Source organism: Opisthorchis viverrini (genome assembly GCF_000715545.1).
Source record: "Opisthorchis viverrini unplaced genomic scaffold opera_v5_51, whole genome shotgun sequence".
Classification (NCBI taxonomy): Eukaryota; Metazoa; Platyhelminthes; class Trematoda; order Opisthorchiida; family Opisthorchiidae; genus Opisthorchis; species Opisthorchis viverrini.
In genome coordinates this window covers 1,144,808-1,159,918 of record NW_008751707.1, presented here as the reverse complement: position 1 = coordinate 1,159,918, position 15,111 = coordinate 1,144,808, and the positions used below count along the sequence as shown (strand labels likewise).

Here is a 15,111-nt window from a genome sequence, read left to right as displayed (position 1 = left end):
TTGTTCTTACCTCTGAGCAAGCCGATAACTACAGTCATGTATACAGTCTAAGCTACCGAGATTCCAGGTCTTAAATGGCTCGGAAATTTTTCATTCCCTAGGTTAAACTCAATAGAATTTCGAAAATATAAGTCCTCGGTGTACTGCAGCTTCTGTGTGCATGAGAAATTTGTGACGTTCTAGTTTGTCTATGGCTGTAAACCAAGTACCAAAGGTACGTTGCCGCAGTTTCGGCCACTGCGAAGTGGGATAGCTGGCGAGGTATAGCCAAGCATTGAACGTGATGTCATGTTCATTTAGTTCGGAAAACTGGCTAGTTACGTGTTGAAGGTGACAGCTTATTGGTTATCGATCAAGTGGCTGTTGATCTTTGATTTAGGAATGCCTCTGCATGACTGACTGTCCACTGTCATTGATCACCGGTGAGTTACACCCACGGAGTCCCTATCTGGGAAGGTGAAGATTCTCCACCAGACTAAGTTTGCTGGTTAGCGTTTTAATATTTCTTTGCCAGGTCATAGCCCTTGGTCGAATCTACCGAGAACAGCGATGGGTGAAAAGAGCTCTGCGAGGCAAACAGTCCTCTGGCTGACAAAGTACACATCTTAACCAGCATAACCTATGGAGCGTGAGCAACTCAGCAATAATGGGGAAGTTTGTTTTACCTAAAACCATCTATTGCGTCTCGGTATTGCTACTTTGATTCTCCTATCCGACTCAGCCAGTGCTTCGAAGATACTGATGGCCAAATACCGTTAGCTTTCCTAATTTCTTCGCGTTTGAGCAGCATGCTCTTGATCTATAAAGTGGCCCGGATCCCACCGTCACAGTGTATACAATTCCTTTGACAAACAAACTGAAGTCACACCAGCGATATGGACTTCGGAGGTAGCAAAAAGTATGCTAGCCTTCCTGATACGAGAAGCGATTCTTTTCCAGCCGGTCCATTGGAATTTATGCGACCACTCGGGTAAACAAATTTAGTTATCTGGTCTTCAAGATTAAGGTAAGGGTTTGAGTCCACCCGGCAGCACTTTGTACGTGTGAAGCACCTTCCAAACTGTGCGACAGAGTTATTTAGGTTATTCCAAATGGTTTGTATTTTCAAAGAATCTGACCCATGGAAAACATTCATATACTCGATTCCCTAGGATGAACGTACCGGGGTAATTTTGACCAACCTTAGATTTTTTGAAAACGTGGTGCTGTTCAAGAAACTGACTCAAGGTGAACATATGATTGTTGCATCTTCCGCCAGGGTTAAACCCAGCTTGACTCCTACTAGGTTGTCTCTATCAACAATCGCCCAACCTGCTCTAAATAACGTTAAGGAGCACCTCAGATGTAACAGTTACCGGGTTGATGCCACGATGGCTTTTGCATGACATTGTTGTGCCCGTTTTAAAGACTGGAATGAAGGCTGAGGAGCTTCACTCCCCTGGTATTCTGCTTTTGCTCCAAATATTCTTCAGACTGTCAGACTTTCACCAGGAACACACTATCTTCTTTGAATAGTGCGTGGTGTAAGCCACCCGCGCCATGTGCCATTTCGTGCTTGAGGACTTATACCTCACGCTGAATTTCGGTTGTGGATGTTGGTGTTGATGTTCTATTCAAGCCCGCTGGATTTTTCCAGAAGTAGTGTTGAAAAAAGCCAGTTGAATTGCTCTTTGAAATGTTCAGCCCATTGCTTAAGACGACACTTGACGGAATGAATTGCCGTTACGTCTTTTTCGCACATTATTTTGCTGATACTTGTATTCTTTTGGTCGGTTGATCGAGTCAGCTGCTGTCGTTTGTAAGCAACACCTCCTCAATCTCCTGGACCATCGCAGTCCACCAGCGTTCTCTGTTATTTTCCGAGCTGTTGATTATTAGTGTTTGAGGGACATGCGTGTGCTCTCGTAGTCACTAGTTGCTTGCATAACACTTTTGGCAAGAATAAATCTGCTGGTCTCGATGATACCCAGTGTTCGTTTACCCGAGTCTATTGGCTTGGACATGCAGTTGTTTATCAGCACGACGGTGCGTTTGCAGTAAGATTCCAGCCAGATCAACTAGATATTCGAGCCACTGAAACTTGTCGAAGTTGACGAATGGATTTGCGCTGCGTCGATATTCTTAATGTTGAAGGAGAGCAAAGTGATAACTCGGGCAGCACAGTGCCATAATCATGGTTAAGATGCATACCCCAGAAGGAACGACAAGCTTTAATTGAGGCTATCTATTGAAAACTGACGGCAACGTGGTCCAAATAGGTCCTGGACTGCCTTGAGGTTTGTGGCCTCCAAGTAACTCGATGAGAGCTTTTCTGCTGGAGGTTCGCACTGGCGAGGAACAAACAATGTTCGGCAGACAACTGAAGAATTCGCTCTTCGTCATCCGTACGCTGAGCATCGACCTTCAATCTAACACCTAACTCGCTTCTTCCGGACTCCGTCGTTTAACTTGAGCATTCGCGTCACTCACCATAATCGCTATACACGTCATTCTTGCTGACCCAAGCAGTCGTGACTGGTCTTGATAAAACTCGTCGCTTCCGGTCTCAGAACCGCAGTCTTTTGGAGAGTATGCTGATAAGATCAATAAGCACCATTCACCTGCATTGGTTTTAATTAAACAAGACAACGGTACAGCGCAGTGGCAACTGTTTACTGCTGCTTTCAGCCTTGGGACCGAACGCATTTTTGAAGCTAATATACCACAGCCTTTGAGGTCGCCAGATATCCGGCGAGCGAAAAGTGGAACAATCGAGCTCATCCTAAGTGGTTTGAAGTTTATGATCGAAGAATGTGTTCCGGAGACAACATAAACCGACAGAGAAAGGAGGCAAGGTTTCAGCACGTGATGCCTGTTTTCAAATTTAACAAAGAATAGAGATATTAAACGTTTTAAATTGGATCAGATCTTTGGAGTTTAGTGAGAGGTAACTGTAGTTAGTTTTTGGGAAATAGTCCGGATTCGGCAAAATGGTTAGTGGAATGGAAAATTGGTTGACCGCTGAGCACCACTCGATGGGCCGAAAGGTATGTGTTGGTGAAGGCCAGTGGATGTTCTTTGTTGTCCAGGAGGAAGAACGGGATTCGACTGAGGTACCCTAACTTGGTGCTTTGACTCAAAAGCCTGACTCACAAGGCAGTGAGGTAATGTATTGTTTTGTCTGAGGACACTTCCCCTGGTCTCGTGCACATGAAGTGATCGTTTCATTACCGATGAGGCTGCACAAAGAGGGCACCTTTTGAGCAGCACCAGACTCCTTAGTTTTTGAAGTATTTCGACCATAGCAAGTGGTGCGCTGGGAGTAAGGACTGACCGTTCGACAGTTTTCAGAACCAACCTTTTATAACCCGTGCTTCCTCGGGCAAAGGCGTCATCAATACCTCCACAAATATAAGCATGCTAGTTGCATGAAGGAAACACCTTACTGTCTTCACACTCTTATCGCAGAGGACGGTGAGACTTCATGTACAAGCCGCCTTTCGCCGTACGGGGTCTTGCTCTTCTCCTTGTTGGCCTTCCTTGCATGGATGAACCTTAAGGAACTGAGTTCTAGTCAGTGTATCCAACAAGGTCATTGGGGCACTGAAGCCCTACTACCTCGACAAGATGATCGGGACTGTTGTGTCAAAATTACTCATGAGAGAATAATACAGAACTCAGTTATCGACGAAGTTGCAAACGGACCACTTTTGATGAAACACAAAACGCATCGAACTTGATGACTGACTGTTAATCAGTTCACTCAGCTGCGGCATCCTCCTTCCTCCGTGAGGAAGAGAGCATGATGGCTGAGATTGGTCCAAGTTGTCCAGCCCTGAAAATAAGTAAATAAGTAAATACATAGGAAACAAATTTCAACCAGAACCCCTATAAATTTAGGTCTTGTGTTCTAATCCCTCTGCTAACACAGACTTCCAAAACGTCTGACCGCGTTTCTTGTAATTAATCCATGGACAATAAATATGAACTTTTATTTAAACTCAGTCGTTTGTTTGGTAATCCCACAAAAGTGCTAACAAATTTGCGGAAACATGAATTGATATATTTTTCACTACCTCCCAGCGTGAGCTGAGCTCACGTTTTTACCAGAAAATTCAGTTGACATTTTCAAGAGGTTTTAGGCGGTTACGGTAGCAGTTCTCCAATACAGCCACCAGGAACACTAACGTTTCCCGTGGCCGTATATTGAGGGCTTTTCAGGTTCATAATTCCTGTTAATATGAAGGCAATATTATATCAAGAGGGAATTACTCATTGAACAAACCGACACCAGCAATAATACGATGTGTTTACTTCAAAGTTAACTATAAATCCTTCTTTCTTTCCTCATAGACCGTGAGTTGTTCCAAGCTGAAAACCAATCCGCGGTGGCAAAACTTGTAAAGACACTCATATCGTCATGGAAGAATGCCAATCCATTCTTGTTCCTGTAAATTTTATCCGTGGGTTTTGTTTTTTTTTGTAATCAAATATCCGGTGATAAGGTCTCATCAGTACTAGTGCAGTGCATCCCTTCCGGAATTTGCTGTCTCGCACATATCATCTTGGAAACTGAAATACAGCAACAAAATCCCCACTGTTAAAGCAGCTGTTTTTTCTTCATCACAAGTGCATAAATAGGACATATTCAAACTATCCGATTGGTACTAGGCAGGACAGAGTCCACTAATGTATATCATAACTACTGTAATTCACAGTAAGTCAGAAGAACACGTAAGTACGGACACGGGTGTATTGGGTACACGCGGCCAACTGGTCCGCCTTCGTAGCAGGTAAGCAAAAAACCAAGCCGCGCGTGACTAAACACGGTATTTCTAAAATGGCTTATATCAATTCCGTAGTTCCGTTGTAACATTTATCAGAGTTTGTTTCTGCTTCGGAGGAAATATAACTCAGTACAGAATGACGGGCTATTTGGCATATTCGAGGATAAGAACTTGCAATCAAACTAAAAAGCAACAGTTCGCTCCAATTCATGAACGTTTTAGTAAGTAGGAGGACAAACGGCACCACCAAAACCTGCTCGTGCTGAAAATAGGTACAATGAGACTTAATACCGACCTAAACTAGCAATCATCCAGTAAATTCAACATACTCCGAGCATTTAAAACACTGTGCTTCACGGATCAAATTGAAAATGGCAGTCAGAAAAACAAAGCTCCGGGATGAATTTGTTCCGTTTAATCTTCTCCGTCGCAATATGTGTAGAACGGAATAAATGAAGCACAATCGATGGCTAGTTGCATCGTTTCTGTGGAACAGAAAATCAAAGTGACCAGTTCACATTCCGACTATTTCAAGACAATCTTTATCTAAAAAGTTTGGGGGAGGGGGAAGATTTACTAAAAGCAACTGGAATAACAAGAACAGGCAACCGAACTGACAGTTCAATTCAAAATCAAGAATACATGTAAACCCTCAAGTAAATTACTACATCAGAGAAGAATCTTGGTGTCTTTTAATTCGAGCACTACTCTGCGGAAATTGATCTCAGGGCCGAAGATCAACACAGCGAGGGAGAAAAATGAGTCGGTATAAATTAAACGAACTACAGGAAATGTAACAAGTTGTATTCCCGACCATGAAAACACAATGCAGCTATCAGAAGTCGTGAGCCCCATCATTGAGCTCTTTTCTAAAAGGTTGAGTGGGTCACAAATTTAGTTTGCAGGAGGTGTGAGCCTTGGCGGGGGGGTAAATAAAAGAAGGAAAAGGGGATTCCTTTAAGCATGGACTGGACCACCGGCACGTCAAACTGGTTCCAATTTCAGGTCCCTACCTACAGTAGATAAGGCACTCTACCGTAATGCGCAAATGAAGCCAACTATAGGAATAACAGACCAAGAGACGGAACCGCCTGGAACATCACAGTATAGAACTCAGAGAGATCGAGGTAAACGTACTTCAGCACTGACCAATAGATGAAAACAAGAAAAGCCAGTGTGAGTGGAAGTCGACTATTCAGAGTACTGCTAGCGGACAAACCACCAGAATTGTTCGGTTAAACCATCAATCGTATTCTGAACTGATTCTTCTCTTACACGTGTATTAGGGCATATACCAACACAGTCGGGCTCTGTTTCACGATCTGCCGATGATGTCAACTCTCTCAGGAAACAACAGTCGGTGTTTTTCTGATCCATGTGGAAATCAACTAAGTTTTTTATTCAAAACAGGGCGTTTTGACTCCTGTAAACGAAACAGATGCTGTGTATTTAACATCTACCTACCGAGACTCCCTGCCTGCTGAGATTTAAGGCTGAAGTCAGTTCATCCTGGGACAGATTGGCTAAATTTCTAACTTGTTCATCGATAAGGTGGAGAGCTGTAAGAAGTCAATACAAACCTTTCTGAGGGATTGCGAATCACCTCGCGTGAATTGTCGTTATTTGCTACTCTAAATAACTTGGTAGAAAAAGCATCCAGCGTGTCCCAGGCATCATTTTTACAGTTTTTACATCTTCACGTTTTTACCTTCAACAGTTAGCATCGAATTTTGAAGCGAAAATTAAATGATTCCATCCAAGAAGGAGGATGTTCCTTTTCTGGGAAATTCCATCCCACCATTTTGAACACATCTTTGAAATTCCTGAAGTAAAGCAAATCGACACCCGCCTAGATGAAATACTCTACAGATAAGGATGTAGACCAATTCTTTCTAATTTTCCCAGTCTATAAGAAACTATGTGATCGAGGTGTACATTGATCTGAATAGTCATATCAGAGTGCAGTAAAACTATGCGCTTCTCATTTACAGTATGTGTTTGATAACACAACAACATGGGGCAAAAATATCATGTGCGAAGTGTCGCTTGATTTAGATTGGCTCTATTGAATGGGACATTTGTCACAGAGTTCCAGGGTGGTCTCCGATTAGTTACACTGAAACAGTGAAATCAGAAAATATTGCATGAGGCCCGTGCAGTTAACGGAATTTATCCAGTGAGTTGGATGAAAAAAATGTATGGTTGTCATGAGTACATAAAAACGTTTCGGTGAACCTTGAATAAGAACCTTATTGATGCCTTCTTATTGTTACTTACACTTGAAATATCTCGGTGCGTCCTGGTGCTTGTTATTAAGAGAATCGCTCTAGCCGCGTTAGCTGGTGCTTAAACGCCATTCAAGGGGACAACAACCGAAAGAAGAACATCATAAACCAGCTATTCATTTGGGTCTCCCGTGAAAAACGAGTAATCAGACATTTGGTGAGGATGCAAGAGGTGCTGATGTATAAAAGTTGATGACTGTTTTTACCCACCATGATGCACTGCGATTAAGGTACTGAGAAAATATCATCCAGCGACGGCCGACCTGATCGATATTACTGATTGTTGATGGTGTGATTTTTTATGCGTGTGATTGCCAGCTTGTGAGTTAGCTTGCAAAAACCTTTCTCCCAACAAGGAGATATCAGTATGCGGTTTATTAATTTTCCTTCCTTACTTAAGTGTATTCATTCTTCATATTCATAGTCGCGCTCCTGTCGTGATTTAGTTTTCCGGTGGATTCACACCGAATGAGGAAAGCACTGGATTCTATTTCTCCCTCATTAGCTCTGCATATACGTTGTCATCCAGGGTTTCCAACTCAGGACATCTGATATGCGAAGTTGGCGATTTACCCTTACTTCACGCTGGATGGACAGGCAAACGTGATCACGCTTGACCAGTGGGATTTGTTATCCCGACGCCTCAAACAACGACCCAGTAACCGTCCCAGTTGTGTCAACTGACTTTCTGGTCTGCAAGGGCCTCCCACGGATGCTTAGAACCTGCTAGACAATTTTTAATGAGTTGTAGTTAGGTGCGGGACTTTTAGAATTCTCAGTGTGTTACCTCCTGACGTGACTGGCTAACTGAGGGACTCAATGGCGGCACTCAATATGATATGCATGGAACAATGGAGATCGGGGGAGGATGTATCAATTATGAGAAGTGAGAATGTCGCATGGTCCTTCAATTGTTATTCAATTTTTTTCACATCTTTTCTTTCCCTCGGAATTTCTTGTTTCACTGTCTTATTCCTTCAGCTTTTCGTGAAAGTTTCTCCGTCGTGGGGTACTGAAACAGGTCCTTAAGTGCAGTGGGATCTAGATGAATGTCTGAGCCTGTTTTGTTATCAGAAAACGCTTGGATGCCTGTCAAAATGTCGCTGGCGGACGATAACTTTCTACCGAACTATACTCGCAGCCATATCAGCATGTATACCCGTCATTTCGTCACCCTCCCTTATTTCGGTGAACGCAACTATGGCAGCAGGGACCAGTATAAATTGACATCGTGAATGACCCCATATTAAGCTTCATGTAAAAGTAAAGTTGACGAGCGACTTAAAATATGTAAGATTGCCTCGTTATTCTAGAGTACAGTGAACCTAAATCACACGAGGAACTTCTGTGTGCTGCACAAGTTTAAATTTAAACATTTAAACACATGGTAGACACTTGAAACTTGAGCGCAGTACTGATCTATCCTGATTTCTTGAGCAGAAAACTTCAGCGGAGAGAAGTGTTCATCAATCATCTGTTACCCTGGCTTCACTATTCAATGTGAACGTAACTAAGCAAATGCGTTGACGGTCCACTAGTAATTGGGACTCTTATAGTCTTCCCTTGCTATACCTCCTATCGAATGAAAAATATTGCAATTGTTGTGACCTATCTCGACATTTGCCTAAGGTTAGCTGTCTCCAGGTCTTGTATGGCAGCAAAAAACAAAGGCGCTCATGCTCTACAAGTGAAAGTCCTCGCCAAAAACTAAATAAAAATGTTTCCTCTGATTTAAAAAAGCTGTTTGCTTTCCTAGCATATATCCTTGGGCTGTTGGCGCTACAAAACCATACACGGAGACCGAAAATGGATTTTTTCGCAACTCTTCCTCCAGCAAATATTTCGAAACCGCTGACAATCTCTTTTTTTCTTTAGCTGTAAAAATCGTGTACATGTTACACAGTGGTTGTATCTACCACAGTTTCTTTCGCCAATATTCTAGGATGGTAGGGGCTGACTGCTACACATTGGTACCAGTAGTTGACAGGATTGACACGAGCGACTGGATTTCACCGTGGAGATATCGGGGGAGAAGGCTATGCACCAAAAGCAACCTTTTGGAAATTTGCGTGCGACTGGGTCATCTACGTCAATGTGTCCATACAATGATGGATTTCATAGTTCCCTGCTAAGTCTTTGCTTCAATTCCTCTGGCACGTTTTCACCCTCCTCGTGGCTGTGTGAAAAGGGTTGCTCAAGGAAGCTAGTCTCCTGGCAGGTGGAGAATGTGACCATACGAACGTAACTTATGATCAGTTCACGTATCATAGACGAGTTATTTTTCCACAAAAAAAACATTTGATGAACTTCAGAATCACTGGTCCTGAGTGTTCACCGAAGACACAAATGGTCGACAACAGAAAGTTTCTCAGCACCCTTAGCAAGCAGCGGCCAAGTTTCGAACACGGATTGTACTGCTGTCCTTCCGACAATTCCCCTGTAACTGTAATAGACAAGTTCATTTGAACAATACTGCTTACAAGCTCTTGCAGCTTCAAATGACACTCCTTTCTGTCGAGGCCATGGCAGTTCTCTGTCGTATCCCGACTGCTCATGGATATTTCTATTGTTTGACATGAATAGGTTTCACCGCATTCTTGTTCACGCTCGCTTACCGTTAAATAAGCATTTGGATTATTGCAAGTCGACCACTCTGTCTACCCAGCACTCCTCAGAGGATCGGATGCACCATGCGTCGCTGATCACCTGACTAAGATGTACTCGTGTGCCACTGTGTTCTAGGAACAGGTGAGCTGAGTTTATTATCAGCACTCGCCTTTCAGGTAGGACGGTCGGTAGTTAATTCAGTATGACTTTACGGGAGACTGTTTCGGCGGTAAATTCTACTACAAGACGCTCAGTTAGTTTGAGACCAATTCGAAATGAATAGGATTCGTTTCTCCTATCATCACGTTTGATACTTGGCGAAGTTACCCGATCGCACTGACTTACACCCACCGTAATTTCTTATTATGAAAAATAAACTGTACACCCATGGTTCTCGGTTGAATCCAACATTAATTGACAATTACGTCTAACTATACACAACTCCGAACTTGCCTTTTCATCGCTTGGCACGATCACTCTTCTGAATCAGGTCGAAACATAGACAAAACAAAAATGCTTCAGTGTACCTGCAGCCTTGGGTCTCGTCATTATCATAAACCTATGAGAGTAATGTATCGCCGCTTATACGAACACTTCAGTCATTTTGAATGAGTCAGCATGGTGAATCAGTCAGGTCTTGGTCGTCCGGTGAGTAATTTTATACTGTACAGACGCGAGTGTAAGTACGAAGAAATGAGAAACACTTGTTGAGAACGAAAGACAGACTGAGCACAGAGAATGGCAAGAAAGTGGTTCAGCTCATGTGCAATGACACACCGATTTTCTTCTCAGTGGTCAAGTAAGACTCACGGTTTTGCTCAACAGGGGTTTCTAAGCACGTAATTAAAAACTATTGCGCTGGTGGTCTGCCTGCTGACTATACCTCGCTCCATACTGACCAACATATTTACAGTAAAACATCTTTGTAGTGCATTTTTCTACAATTGACTCAGCCCTGTGATATTCACCTGTGTTTGGTTCCCCCTTATTCCTGTGATGAGCATTATAGAGTGGTAGTTGGCTTGAAAGGAGATTCTAAAGCCTGAGTTGAGACCAATCTTGTAACTAAATTTAAAAACAAACAATGTGCATCTGTTTTATTTTTGTAAAGAGGCATTTCGAAGACGTCTAAGTAATTTTGAGCACGCGACGATCCACTTAAAAACTCAAAGTGGAACAACTTCGACACGCCACAGATAAGAGCGTGAATAACGTAGCGCCACTTGTAAGTCACACACTCCTCCCCTAAGTCAAGTAACCTAGGAGTGACCATTTCTTCTGACTATTGCTAGAATAGATATCCATCTCGATCATAATAACCGACGGGACAAATTCACTCCGTGACACTAGTGGCAATTGGATTGGAGAATGAACGGATAAGTTGTCGGAAAAATTTTGGTTCACGGGCCTAGCGTGGATTGCAGTAGTCTGAACAATGTTTCGGAGCAGGTATGTCAGCGATCGCCATATTATACTGTTAAAAACTTCCATCCACTATGAGGTTACCAAGCTCAAGTTGGACCCGGCCATACTTACGTACAGATAAGCGTCTTTCGCCCTCTCAACTTACCGACTAACTTAATCCACCTAACTAACTAACCAACTAACTAAGGAGAGGTCAAATTTTTCACAAGATTTCCAAAACTCCTCCGTGAAGTACAAACAAAAATTTCTTTCCCTGGGGAATAACTCTGTGGTTCACTGAGTGGAGCGAACTTGCTCCATATGAGACTACCAGAAATTTTGAACGGTCACTTTTTACTGGGTATAACGAAGTTCTCTTGTGCAATCACTATAAAGGAAATAATTGCTATAGAGAGATTAGAGTTATTTTAAGCCAGCATTATTTTCAGCCGACCAAATTCAAGTCTTTCTGCTTTGTTGAGAAAGAAGTCTCGTATTTGGTGTTGTTTAACACACGGTGTATAATTCAGCTTTTGTACTGTTTGGTAGGATAGTACATTTCTCTCTTGCTTAGAAGCAAGCGTAAGTGATGGTGAGTTGTTGTACTTAGGTTCCTCATAAGGGAATGTTGTTGGAAACCCCTGGGAGCGAACGGTTAACTTCAGAGAACTTAGGATGTCTAATTTCCCTGGAAAGTCATTAGATGCAGGAGAAACTAAACTGCCAGATTTTGTTTGAATGAATGATCAAGATCATAGATAACCACTAATTCGACTAGGGTTGGAAACGCGTTCAAACGTCCACAAAATTACTACCAGCCTCTATAGTGAAAATGCCTAGAGATTTTTTTGGACTCTAAAAGTGCACAGAAACTGGATTTCAGGCACTCAGCGTCTCCTTTTAACGTTTTAACCAGTGTCCCAATTAGTCGATCGTCATGCCTTTAGCTTAGGCCATGGTCAGGTCAAAAGTCGTTTAAGTTCTAGTCTATTTGATTTCAATTTCCCACTCATGTTTGTGCCGCTTCCCACCCTTCTGCTATGAATAGATTATGCTGATAACACACGTTTTCGACATTGCAGCTGGATGCCGTCCCGCTTTCTCGCTAATTACTAATTTGACGATTAGACCTTCTACGTTTACCATAGATTAATTGAGTAGGTAGCCGAATAAATGAATGAATGAATGAATGAATTGTTTAAATGAATTGTTTAATTTGATTAATTAATTAATTTAATTAATTTAATTGAATCATTTAAATGAATTGTTTCAGGTGTAGCGGCCTACATTAAGTAGCCCAAGTACACTTATATATCTTACTTAATCCAAGTGCCAACTGCTAGCTTACTTAAATCATCATAGTAGTCTGGTAACCAAACAAAACCAAAAGAACGAAACGAGTGCCTTGTTTTTTTTTATTTCTGCGAGCACACCACTAGTCGGACCTAATGTTTTTACTACCTATCAACGAAGAATGTCTGCTGGTAAACATTGTATGCACCCCTGAAATATCAGAAAGTTTACCGGTATTCAAAACCGCATGTGCGAAATACAGAAAGCCACTCTGGCATCAGCTGAAGAGCATTCATGAACAAATGGGACCTCAGCTAGCCGTATTGTATGTTGATTTGCAGGATTTGTTGCGCGGGATTTAATTTCACTGGAAACACACGAAACTAGCCAGCGGTTATTACCTGTATTTGCAACAGCTAAGACACCAATTTTCAGAAATAACAACAGAGTGCCTTTAGAATTCTGCTACACGGGATGCAGAACGAAAAATCGTCGCGTTTCAATTTTATCCGTGAAGCATGGAATATGATCGGCCAAATTCGAGGAACATTATACCCTAGGGGTGCAAACTCTGAACTATAGCCGTACTGTATTTTTAGCGACGTTGCCTACGCAGTAACCATATCAAATTGATGAAAAAAAAGATAAGCTGTCATAAGCTTTTGCCGGAGATGAAAACGTGTATTTTCACTACGGAGAATGAGCAACGTTAGGACGATCTACGGTTTATGGCAACAGAAATATTTTGAAACCTACGTGACGGCAGTTGCATTTGAATCTTCACACACTCAATAGCTGTTGATAGTGCGACGAGATTCGGTGACTGTCAATTGAGATTTCAATTTGTGTATTAAGCCAACCCATTTTGGAGAGCCCAGAACCATCGTACTTCTGTCATCCTAATTGAGACTTATCAGCTGTGCGCCAGTGATGAAACAGTTAACAGTTGGTCCACGAGCTGGTGAGTGAGCTGCAGTGTGATTGGCTCTCACTTGGACAGGACAGCGCCAAGCACCTTCAATCATGGAAACCACATTACGTGGTCAGATATTTCCTGGCCTCTCAGGTGACAAGTTCTCGGAAAAATGTTTCCCTCATCCTGTAAAGTTATTCTTCCCCTGAGCTAGTTATTGAATGAATAGTGATGCGAGGAGATTTGGTAAGATCCACTAAATGTTTCATCCTGTCGGTGGGGCCAACCTATGCTGAAAAGCAAGTACTTTACCAAGCACCTTCAATCATGGAAACCACATTACGTGGTCAGATATTTCCTGGCCTCTCAGGTGACAAGTTCTCGGAAAAATGTTTCCCTCATCCTGTAAAGTTATTCTTCCCCTGAGCTAGTTATTGAATGAATAGTGATGCGAGGAGATTTGGTAAGATCCACTAAATGTTTCATCCTGTCGGTGGGGCCAACCTATGCTGAAAAGCCGAGAAGTACTTTACAGCTGATTCATCCTCACTGCGGATCATCAGTAGCGCGCACCTGACAAAATTCTATGGTTACTCGATTTCGCAAACTCCAGTAGTATAAGATGGTTATGCCGTCCGGTCACGAACTGGTGACCGACAGTGTGAGCGATTCACACTTAGACAGCATATAGTATCACCTAGCCTTCAATCAAGAAAAACACGTCATGTGTTGGGTGGCTGCTCCTCAGATGAAAGCTTCACAGCCAGTCAACAGCCATGTGCGTGGATTCCGCGCTATATGCTGTCTGCTTGCAAGTTAACCACACTGCTCTCAACCGCTCCTAGCCGAAAGGGCTAACGGTCAAACTAATAGCCGGAAGATCGCGCGTCATAAGCTCCCTGGGGTTTGGTGAGATCCGTGTTGTCGATACATATGTTGTCAATGATGACATGGCCGTAGAGTGCTTCCCTGCTTTTCGGCATAGATTAGCTTCACTTACAGGACGAAATCTCAATTGAAAGTTGAATAGTGCATTCAGTATTAAACACGAACTGTTCAGTAAAGTTCTAGTGTATACCACTGTCTGGTTCTTTGTGATTTGCGTGGCATCATCTTGTCGTCTATTATCATTCAGAATGCGTCAACTTTTCTAGACTTTACATGCAGCTTGCCTTACCGTCTTGTCCACAAAGTAGGTCGGCGAAACTAGCCCATTGTTGAGGGCCCATAATACAGCTAATCACTCATCACCTCTATCGACTCCCGGTAGCAGTGTACCTAGTTGTATCCTGTTGCGCTGGTGAAAGTCTCAAATTTGAAAGCAAGATTCCGTGGTACTGTTCAAAAGTGGATCCTAAGACCGTTTGTGACCGATTATGGGCCTAGCTTATGCCTCATTTCGACCCTGTTTGTCTGCTTTGCATCATGAATGTGGATAACTTAGACTGAGTAGTCCTTAACAGTACTTTTACGCGTTTCTGTACCTGTAGTCTTTGTAAGCCGATTCTATAGACTAAATAGTCATTTTTTAACTTCCGCACTTTAAAAGCCACAATTTAAGCAACGTCCTTATATGGTGCCACCTCACAGACTATATATATAATATGACATTATATATATATATATATATATATAATTGGCCACTGTTTCTGAACCTCATCCGTTGCCATTAAGGTGCCGCACCAGCAATAAATTTGTTTACAAACCCGATCACCAGATCTATCCCTACCTGGAATCACCTACCTAACTCTTTACGCCAGATTTAGAGACGAAGCTCTACCCAGAAACAGTCTTTCCCAGCGCTGTGTGGTGAAAGTCAGTGAAAAACCGGACAGGGTTTGAT

At 42.5% G+C, this 15,111-nt stretch overlaps 2 protein-coding genes across 2 annotated transcripts in view; one reads left to right on the top strand and one right to left on the bottom strand.

The window, feature by feature from the left end:
- Nucleotides 1–2,490, bottom strand: part of T265_03528 (hypothetical protein) — a gene marked incomplete at both ends in the record, with an annotated part of 54,116 nt that extends 51,626 nt beyond the window's left edge. The window contains one exon of the mRNA XM_009168040.1: nt 2,470–2,490. Within this exon, the coding sequence (XP_009166304.1) occupies nt 2,470–2,490 (21 nt within the window). The remainder of the gene's footprint in view (nt 1–2,469) is intronic.
- Nucleotides 1–4,534, top strand: part of T265_03527 (hypothetical protein) — a gene marked incomplete at both ends in the record, with an annotated part of 34,042 nt that extends 29,508 nt beyond the window's left edge. Inside the window, one exon of the mRNA XM_009168039.1 lies at nt 4,333–4,534. Coding sequence (XP_009166303.1) covers nt 4,333–4,383 — 51 coding nt within the window. The remainder of the gene's footprint in view (nt 1–4,332) is intronic.
- Nucleotides 4,535–15,111: the final 10,577 nt, after the last annotated feature.